General features: G+C 60.0%; 1 protein-coding gene across 1 annotated transcript; it reads left to right on the top strand.

The window, feature by feature from the left end:
• Positions 1-2,739: 2,739 nt before the first annotated feature.
• ENPP7 (ectonucleotide pyrophosphatase/phosphodiesterase 7) lies at positions 2,740-9,731 on the top strand. Its single transcript, XM_064369716.1, has 5 exons — positions 2,740-3,203; positions 5,561-5,706; positions 6,883-7,509; positions 8,744-8,963; positions 9,625-9,731. Exons 1-5 carry the CDS (start codon positions 2,951-2,953, stop codon positions 9,729-9,731), a joined length of 1,353 nt encoding a protein of 450 aa, XP_064225786.1. The 5' UTR covers positions 2,740-2,950.
• The last annotated feature ends 352 nt before the right edge of the window (positions 9,732-10,083 follow it).

Below are 10,083 nucleotides of genomic sequence, written 5' to 3'. Positions count from 1 at the left end.
AAGAGTTACCCCAACATGGCTGAGCTGTGCTGAGAGGGTCAGGAGGCTGACCTTCCATGCCTCTCCAGACCTGGCCCAGGCTGGTAACAGCACACCCCCGGGGGCGGATAGGACGTGCAGAAGCAGGGACCCCACACCCGCAAGCCACCAGGATCTGCGCCGGCCCCAAGCACACCCCATATGCACCCAGCCTGGACCACTGCGACGGCTCCTCGTTCAGGCCCCACCCCACAGCCAGCTCCTGCTTAAAGCCAGCAATGCCCCCCTGGCCCGGAATTCCATTATCAGCTTGGACTAGGTCCCGCTGAGGGTGACCGGAAACCCAAATAATGGAAACTGCAACGAGGCCGTGTGTTGAATTCTCCCGGGGAGGACGCAGCCCGGGGCTGAGCCACCCAGGACGCTGGGGACCAGGCGCCTCCTGCGCACCCCGCCATCCCCAGGGAGCCCCTCATCAGGCGGCTCAGGGCGGCAGCCGGAGGCATCAGATGGAGGAAAAAAATCAAAAAAGAAGAGGTGCAAGGTTAGCTTCTAGCAAGAGCCTGGGGACTGAGATGGCATTCTCCTTTTGCCTCATTGGCCAAAATGTGGTCACGTGGCCGTGCTATGCTGCAAGGAATGCTGGGAAATGTAGTCTTTCTTCTTGGCAGCCATCTTATCATGAAAGAGGGGAGTACAGATATTAGGGGACAGCTAGCCTGCTCTGCCACAGCAGAAAATCCAGACCCCGCCGTGGCCTACGGGCCCCTGGTCGACCCCCTCGGGAGCCCGGGCGCCTCCCTTCCTCCGTGCCCGGTCCCTCTGCCTGAAGCCTTCCTGCCCTCTCTCCTGGCTCCAACCATCCTATGGGTCTCCCCCAAAGCTGGTGCCAGCGAAGCCCGACCTCCTCTCCCGAAGCCGCCTGCACTCCCCGGTGCGTGCATCGCAATCTGTGTCCCTGACACACGGGCATCCTTGCCCTCCCCAAGGTCTGTGCTCCCCAGGCAGGAGCCGCACCCCTGGGCGCCCTGAGCCCCAGCCCAGCAGAGCAGGCGCCCCACGCGGTGGTTGCAGGAACCGAGCGGGGACTCCATCCTGGTTTTCAGCCTTTGGTGCACAGAAGCGTGAAGAAGCGGGGTCGCTGGCACGGAGGCCTCCTTGAGAGTGTGTTCCAGTCGGCGGGGCAGGGAGGGCCAGGGGTCCGCACCCATGGGTGCCCACCCGGGTCAGGAAACACTGGGTGGCCTCGGGGAGGCTGCGACCGGCTCTGCGGTGTCATCTGAGTGCCACGGCCATCGCTCTGAGGTGGCATCAGCTTGCTGCAGCCAGGCAAAGGCCTTAAGGAAGGCGGGGGCCACTGTTGGCAGGTGTGTGGCTCCAGATTGAAATGGTGACAGTGCCCCCAGCCACGCCCTTCCATCGCCCCACCGTGCAGTCCCGTGCACCGCCTCTCAGCAAAACCTCCAGGATCCACCTCAAACCCAGCCCAGCCCACAGCCGCCACCCTGGTCTGGGCCACCAATATCTCTTGCTCAGACACAGGCAGTCACCTCCCCAGAGAGCACCCGGTGTCCATTCTGCCCTCATTCTGGTCCGTCCTTCACCCGCAAATGGAGAGGGTTTTTAAGCATTAGATCAGTTCATGTCATTCTCTTGCTTAAAACCCAGCCCTGGCTTCCACTGCTTGGCATGAGAATCACCGCCGCCTGCCCTGCAGGACTGGCCCTGCCGCCCCTGTCACCTGCCCCATGCCCGCTCCCCTGGCTCATGGCCCCCCCGAGTCACTGGCCCCCACCACCCTCTCAGCGAGGCCCCTCCGGCCACCCGTTTCATGCCACCCCACCCACCCGCCAGCTTCTCCATCTGGTCTTCCTGTCTTCCTTTCTTTTGGAAAACTCTGTCTTCTTTTCTGGTTTGTTCGTTTTACTTTGTGTGTACCCAGCTCAAATAGAGGTCACCAGGAACGCTGTCTCATTCACTTCTGTGTCCTCAGAGCCTAGAACCACGCCTGTACACAGAACGTGCTTAACAGGTACTGAGACAGAGACATACAGAGAAGGAAAGAGGGAGAGACACAGAGAAAGAGAGACAGGATAAGAGAAGAGGAGGGAGAGATGGCGGGCAGGAGGGAGGGCTACGCCCTGATCTCCGGGTTCCCCTCCCGCCCCTCATGTGCCCACGGTAACAAGGGAATCCCCCTCTTCTGACCCCTTGTTGTCAAAAAGTCCAACAAGCAAGAATGTCCGAGCCCTGGGCCCCCTCTGAGATTCTCAAGAAGGAAGCACCCCAAGAAAGAAGGTACACAGGACGCTGTGCTGGAGCCGTCGGGTTCCAGGTTGGCTCCGGGTTCCAGGTCGGCTCCCGACCCTCCAGGAGCCCCTAACAGGAACAGGAGAGGAAGAAGAGGCACCCAGCCTGGGGTTCTCCCTGGACAAGGCCATGCTGTGACCCAGGCTTGGTCCTGGCCCTAGTCACAGGAAGCCCACCCCACAGGCCCTTGCCCAGGCAGGCCTGAGGCCCATGTGCCCCCAAAGGCCTGGAGAGGGGGTCCCACCCCACCCTCACTTGGGTCCCCTGGGGTCAGGGTGATCTGGGGCAGAGGAGCCACGGGTTGCTACAGGAGGGGGAGAGGGTACAGCTTTGCTGGTGGAATGGACTCCTGCTGCTGTGCCCTGAGCCCTGGCTCACCGTCCCCACTCTGGGGAGGAGCCTGGAACCCCGAGGGCGCAACTGGCAATAAAGGCAGACACGCCCAAGTTGATGGCAGCCCACGCACTCGAGGCTGGGACCAGAGGTGGCACCAGCATAGCTGGGGAGCCCACTCCCGAGGTGCGACTGACTGGGGATGACCACGGCCACAGTGCAAAGACGCACGGGAGGAGATCAGCCCCCGTGACCCTGGGACTTTGCCCTCCTCCTCGGCAGAAGCTGGCCCGGCACCCCGTGTGCCTGTCCATCTGGAAGGCCCAGCATGAGACGCCCGGTCATCCTCCTCACTGTGGCTCTGGCCACGCTCCTGGCTCCAGGGGCCGGGGCACCGGTCCACAGGCAGGGCTCCCGGCACAAGCTGCTCCTGGTGTCCTTCGACGGCTTCCGCTGGAACTACGACCAGGACGTGGACACCCCCAACCTGGACGCCATGGCCCGAGATGGGGTGAAGGCACGCTATATGATCCCCGCCTTTGTCACCATGACCAGCCCCTGCCACTTCACCCTGGTCACTGGTGAGCAACGCCCCGGGATGGGGCCTGGGGGCGGGAGGGCCTGAAAAACCAGGTGGCACAGAGCCCTGTCGTGCGGGATGAAGGCGAGAGGTCCTTGCTCCACGCACAGGACACAGCCCAGGGGCCTTAGGAATCCTCACTGTTAGGCCAGGCACAGTGCCTCATCCCTATAATCCCAGTACTTTGGGAGGCTGAGGTGGGCAAATCACCTGAGGTCAGCAGTTCAAGACCAGCCTGGTCAACGTGGTGAAACCCCATCTCTACTAAAAATACAAAAATTAGCCGGGCACCGTGGCACATGCCTTAAGTCCCAGCTATTCAGGAGGCTGAGGCAGGAGAATTGCTTGAACCAGGGAGGCGGAGGTTGCAGTGAGCAGAGATCGAGCCACTGTACTCTAGCCTGGGTGACAGAGTGAAACCCTGTCTCAAAAAAAAAAAAAAAAATGGAATGCTCACCGTTGGTAGCAACAGATCTAGGACGAAGAAAAACGCCCAGTGGGATCCTTAAACCACGGCCGCAGCCCGGGCAGCAACCCCAGAGGGCTTCAGGAGGAGGGAAGTGTGGCGGGCTTAGGGTCTGGGAAAGATGTGCTGGGCTTCCCTGGTTCTCACATCTCCCCTCCTGCACCCACCCCAGCCTCGCGTGTCTGTGCCAGCCTCTCCCTCTCCCTTCCATCCTTTCCATTTCCCAGCCAACACCTCCCTGACAGATCTTCCCAGGCTGTAGACAACACAGACATAGGTTTTTAAAGAGCCAAATATGGGGTCAGGCACAGTGGCTCACACCTGTAATCCCAGCACTTTGGGAGGCTGAGACGGGCAGATCACCTGAGGTCAGGAGTTCGAGGCCAGCCTGGCCAACAGGGTAAAACCCAATCTCTACTAAAAATACAAAATTAGCCAGGCGTGGTGGTGCATGCCTGTAATTCCAACTACTTGGGAAGCTGAGGCAGGCGAATTGCATGAACCCAGGAGGTGGAGGTCGCAGTGAGCTGAGATCACAGCACTACACTCCAGCCTGGGCAACAAAGCAAGACTCCATCTCAAAAAAAAAAAAAGAAAGTCAAATATGGGAGGCCGAGGCAGGAGGATCACTGGAGCCCGGGAGGCAGAGGCTGCAGTGAGCTGAGATCGCGCCACTGCACCCCAGCCTGGGCAACAGAGCAAGACCGTGAGTCAAGAAAAAAATAAGAATAAAAAACCAAGTACCACAAAAACGGTGTTAGAGAGTGAAAAGCAAACACCCCCGGCCCTCCCGAGGGGCACGGCCACGGCTCAGACCTGTGTCAGCCTCCAAAGACCCTGCGCAGGTGTCCCAGGGCTGCTTCAGCAAGAACCACAGGAAGGGATCCGCGTGCTTCTGGAGGCCAGAAGGCCAAGGCCAGGGCATCGCAGGCTCTGGCAGAGGCTCCCTCCTGGCCTCTTCTGGCTCCCGGGGCCCCAGCAATCCTTGGCATTCCTGGGCTGGTGGCAGCAGCCCTCCGACCTCTGCCTCCGCCTTCCCAGGGCCTCTCCCCTGCGTGTGTCTGTACTCAGCTCTGCTCTTCTCCCAAGGACACCAGGCGCTGACCTGAGCGTCCACCCTTCTCCAGTACACATCCCCTTACCTGGCTAACTCCATCCGCAAACACCCGATTTCCAAATAAGGCCGCTTTCTAAGGTTCCAAGTGAGCATGAACGTGGTGGGACCCCATCACCCTAACACAGCCAGCGCATCCCCACAGCAGCGTTTCTGTGACCTCGGCCCCTTCTAACCGCGAAGGGAGGTGTGCGGTCCTCCTCCCGTCCGCAAGCACCTTTCACTCCCCGCGTCGCAGATGAGGACAGGAGGAGGGGACTTTCTCCACATCATTTCTCCTCTGGCACCTTTTCGACTTAGTACTGTAGGCACGTGTTTCCTGTGCAAAAATAAATTCAAAAAAATCTCATGGACCTCCACACGGTTCACTGAAATTCCTGCCTGGGATTTCGTCTATGGCTGGGCCAGCGTTAACTTAATTACTTCCTTCTTGACGGCCGTGGAGGTCACCCCCAATCTTGCTAAAGCAAACAAGGCTGCCACCAGCATCCCTGCACGTGCGTCCCAGCCAACATGCCCATCCAGCTGCAGGACAAACTGAAAGTGGAAGTAGAATCTCTAGGTCAAAGAATTCATCTCGGACGTGACCTTGAACCCTGGCTCCCAGGGGGCAGTCCAGGAGGAAGTCCGCTCCCCCCAGCCCTGCCCCAGGCCCACCTCCCCACCCAGCACACAAGGGAAACTGGGCCGCTTTGGCTCACCTCTTCCAGCCCTGGGTCCGGCCTCCGCTGTGACCCCCGGTCCCTCCCACTGCCCTCTTCCCCTCTTCCTCCCTCAGGCAAATACATCGAGAACCACGGGGTGGTTCACAACATGTACTACAACACCACCAGCAAGGTGAAGCTGCCCTACCACGCCACGCTGGGCATCCAGAGGTGGTGGGACAACGGCAGCGTGCCCATCTGGATCACAGCCCAGAGGCAGGTAATGCCACCGCCGCCCACACTGAGCCTGCCCAGGCGAGGCTTGGGACCAAGTGAGGACCCCTTCCCCACTCTGAGGTCTCGGGGCTCCTGGCCTACCCCAGCACAGAAGAGTGTGAGGCAGGGCCCCAAAAGGGGCGGGTGGTGGGTGCTGGTAAAAACGAACCAGCGAGCTGCATCCCGCTCGGCCCATGCACACAGCCTGGAGCAAGATGGATTGCTCTGCCCCCAAGTCGGAGGGAGAACTGCACCCTCGGGCCTGCGGCATGGGGGTGGGGGCCAACAGGGAAGGTAACTGTGACTCCGCGAGAAAGCAAGTAACCACTAAACGACTTTCTCCCTCCCCACATCCCTGTCCAAGCTGAACAACTAAATTCTAAAGGGCCAAAGAGGAAATTTGAGGTGGGTTATCGAATCGGCCCAGGAATCCCCCCACTTTGCAATGCCCTGGGGGCTTCCTGGCCCAGGGGTGAGGCTTCCAGTCAACAAAGTCCGTGGAGGTTTCCAAGATGAGGCTGGAATAAATGCCAGAGCCCACGGCCACCTTACAGCCAAGGTATCCACTCGAGCCGGAGTTCCCTCGCTGCAGAAGGACCCAAAGACCCACTCAGGGCTCCTTCCAGGGACTCGTGAGCAGGAAGCCAAAGTAGAGACCCAGCATCTCATGGCGTTTCATCCAAGGAAAGAATGTCCCAAGGGAGTGGACGGGAGGGGACAGATGAATCCTAAACAAAGCACCAAGCGACTTGGGGCAGACAGGAGGCCAGGCAGAAGGCTGGAGGGGCAGGTGGACAGACAGACGGACTCATGCCTGGACCAGAGCCCGGCAGGGCAGACCAGACTGCGGGTGAGAAGGGGACGCTTTCTGGGCAGTGTGGCCCCGAGGCAGGCATTACAGCCCAATGGCGAGGCGGACAGGGAACATTTGTGTCGTGACGTCTCGTCTACTGCTCAAGTCCAGTGGACACCTGTCATTTCCTCTATGAAATCGGGTTTTCCCCCCATAGAACATGAGATCAGAGATGTTTTAGAAATGAAAGGCCCTGAGGCTGCAGCTAGGAGTAGGGGTGGGTGGGTGGACAGAGAAGGAGGTAAGCTGGGGGCAAATGTGCTCACAGGCATGGGGCGAGGGGCACCCACTGAGGAGTCCTGTCTTTCGTGCTGCCTTGTCCGGCAGGGCCTGAAGGCTGGCTCCTTCTTCTACCCCGGCGGGAATGTCACCTACCAAGGGGTGGCCGTGACGCAGAGCCGGAAGGAAGGCGTCCTGCACAACTACAAAAACGAGACAGAGTGGAGAGCCAACGTCGACACGGTGATGGCGTGGTTCACGGAGGAGGACCTGGATCTGGTCACGCTCTACTTCGGGGAGCCAGACTCCACGGGTCACAAGTATGGCCCCGAGTCCCCGGAGAGGAAGGAGATGGTGCAACAGGTGGACCGGACTGTGGGCTACCTCCGGGAGAGCATCGCGCGCAGCCACCTCACAGACAGCCTCAACCTGATCGTCACGTCCGACCACGGCATGACGGCCGTAAACAAGAAGGCTGGCGACCTGGTCGAGTTCCACAAGTTCCCCAACTTCACCTTCCAGGACATCGAGTTTGAGCTCCTGGACTACGGACCAAATGGGATGCTGCTCCCTAAAGAAGGCAGGCTGGAGAAGGTGTACAACGCGCTCAAAGACGCCCACCCCAAGCTCCATGTCTACAAGCAGGAGGAGTTCCCCGACGCCTTCCACTACGCCAACAACCCCAGGATCACGCCCCTGCTGATGTACAGTGACCTTGGCTACGTCATCCACGGAGTGAGTCGCCTGCTGGAGGCACCACCGCGGGGGCGCCCTCCCGGGGCTCGGGGCTCCTTTTTTTCTTTTTTTGAGACAGGGTTTTGCTCTGTTGCCCAGACTGGAGTGCAGTGCCAGGGTCTCAGCTCACTGCAACCTTGAACTCCCAGGCTCAAGCGATCCTTCCACCTCAGCCTCCTAAGTAGCTAAGACCACAGGTGCATGCCACCATGCCTGTCTCATTTTTGTGTGTGTTATTTTGTTTTTTGTTTTTGAGAAAGAGTTTCAGTCTTGTCGCCCAGGCCAGAGTGCAATGGTGTGATCTTGGCTCACTACAGCCTCTGCCTCCCAGGCTCAAGCGAGTCTCCTGCCTCAGCCTCCAGAGTAGCTGGGATTACAGGCGCCTGCCACCATGCCTGACTAATTTTTTTGTATTTTTTGTAGAGACAGGGTTTTGCATGTTGCCCAAGCTGGTCTCAAACTCCTGGGCTCAAGCAATCCTCCTGCCTTGGCCTCCCAAAGTGCTGGGATTACAGGGGTAAGCCACTGCGTCTGACCTCTCCTTCCATCTCTGTAGAGATGGGCCCCAGTTTGAGGAGCATCAGCACCAAAGAGACACACCCCTCACTATGCAATAGTGTGTGTGCACCTGTGTGTGTGCCCTCCACATTCAGGCCCCAGGCAGTGAGAGTGTGTGTGCACATCTCTGCCCGTCATGTCCAGGCACTGTGCAGTAGGCGTGTGTGTACGTGTGCACATCCGTGTATGTGTGTGTGTGTGCGTGTGCGTGTGCACGCTCGCACCCTATGTGTCCAGGGTAAAGTGTAGAAGTCCAGCCCCAAGGGTGACATGGAAGAGGCAGGAGCGCGACTTCCCCTCAGCAGGGAGCACGGGGATGCTGAGCCAGAGGCAAAGCACTGATTAGGGAGCAGACATCCCCGGAAAGGAAGTGACCGATGGGCACCTGCACTGGACACCGCGCAGGAAGCAGGGCCCGCAGCCTGGAGCTGCCCACTCCCCTCCCATTACTCGGGGTCTGGTCTCCGTTCATTTCACAGGACCATCCCCGACCATCACTCTTTAGGGTGACTGATCTTTAGAGGCTCAGAATTCAGGGAAACTGAGTCTCGGAACCCCTCCAGCCCCCATGTTGGTGCTCCTTCCTAAGGGGTGGGTGCTCATAGGGTAGATAGGGTGGGTGGAGAGGGTCTGTTGCTCCCAAAAAGGACCCGACACCCTTGCCCGCTCCCGGCAGAGAGTTAACGTCCAGTTCAACAACGGGGAGCACGGCTTTGACAACAAGTACATGGACATGAAGACCGTCTTCCGCGCCGTGGGCCCCAGCTTCCGGGCGGGCCTGGAGGTGGAGCCCTTTCAGAGCGTCCACGTGTACGAGCTCATGTGCCAGCTGCTGGGCATCCTGCCAGAGGCCAACGACGGGCACCCGGGTGCCCTGCGGTCCATGCTGCGCACAGGTGAGGGCAGGGGGCCCCGCACCCCGGCCTGCTCTGGAGCGCACGTGTGTACACGTGGGTGCCTGCACGACTGTGACCAGGACACCCATCGAGCCCTGAGTGGGGCCGCCCCCACCTTCCTTCTCCCTGGCTTTGGGGAACACCAGAATTCCTCACATTCCCACAACACGTGACCTCTCATGAGCACCTTGTGCATCTCGGGGGGCACAAAAGGGCGAGAGGAAGGAGTGGGCAGCCTTGCTCAAGAGGGGGCCGGATGGAATGAGGGTGGCCCAGGCGGGGCTGCTGTGCAGAGCCCACCCGCTGGATCCCCACGCCCCACTCCCCACCACGGCAACCTGAGGGCCTCCTTTCTGGAATTTTCCTGTATCAGCCTCCCCCGTACACAGCTCCCTATCTGAACCTGACCCATCCTGGGGACAAAGGTCACCTGGAAACTGACAAGGTGGCGACCCTGGAGGGGGCCTGGCTGGAGAGGGGTGGGCCCCACTGAGCAGGGCTATGGAGGGCTGTGGTGGACAAGGGCCATGGGACCAAGAAAGCCATGAAAGAGGAAGTTGGGGGCTCATGGGGACAACGAGGAGAGGACCCCGAGTCTATGGCGGAGGAGCTGGGTAAGGAGCCACCCCCTCTCCCTCACCGGCCCTCTGGCTTTCCTCAGAGTCTGCTCTCCTGCCTGATGGAGGGTCAGCTCTCCTGCCCAGGAGCCGGCCACTCCTCATGATGGGACTGCTGGGGACCATGATTCTCCTGTGTGAGGTCGCATAATGCCCCACGGCTCAAGGTGAGAGACCCAGAAGGCAGAGGCAGGAGGGTGGCCCCGTGCTCCCTGACCCTCCACCCTGATGTCCTAGGCAGCCAGAACAGAGCTGCTGACCCCTCAGCAGGCCAGTGACTCCCACTGACCTGGTTGCCACCGAGAGGCGATCACCCTGGAGACCCCAAGGCTGACCCTTCCAGCCTCTCTGCTTCAGGTTTCCAGAGCAGACCACCCAGACCCATAGCCAGAACTCCCACCCTCCCCCAGACGCCAGAACCCCTCAGCCTCTGGCCAGAGCTGCAGCCTCCCTCCTTCCTGCCATGCTTCTGTGCTCCACTGGGACAGCTCGGAAGCCATCAC

Source organism: Aotus nancymaae, unplaced genomic scaffold, assembly GCF_030222135.1.
Source record: "Aotus nancymaae isolate 86718 unplaced genomic scaffold, 86718_ANA_hifiasm-v0.15.2.pri h1tg000089l, whole genome shotgun sequence".
In the NCBI taxonomy this organism is placed as follows: domain Eukaryota; kingdom Metazoa; phylum Chordata; class Mammalia; order Primates; family Aotidae; genus Aotus; species Aotus nancymaae.
This window is presented reverse-complemented; position numbering and strand designations above follow the sequence as displayed.

Bases quoted from the DNA above. Each gene is read 5' to 3' on its own strand.
- ENPP7 (XM_064369716.1), top strand. From the start codon at position 2,951: ATGAGACGCCCGGTCATCCTCCTCACTGTGGCTCTGGCCACGCTCCTG. The intron at 5,707-6,882 runs GTAATGCCACCG...CTTGTCCGGCAG, and splicing joins GGATCACAGCCCAGAGGCAG to GGCCTGAAGGCTGGCTCCTT. The intron at 7,510-8,743 runs GTGAGTCGCCTG...CGCTCCCGGCAG, and splicing joins TTGGCTACGTCATCCACGGA to AGAGTTAACGTCCAGTTCAA.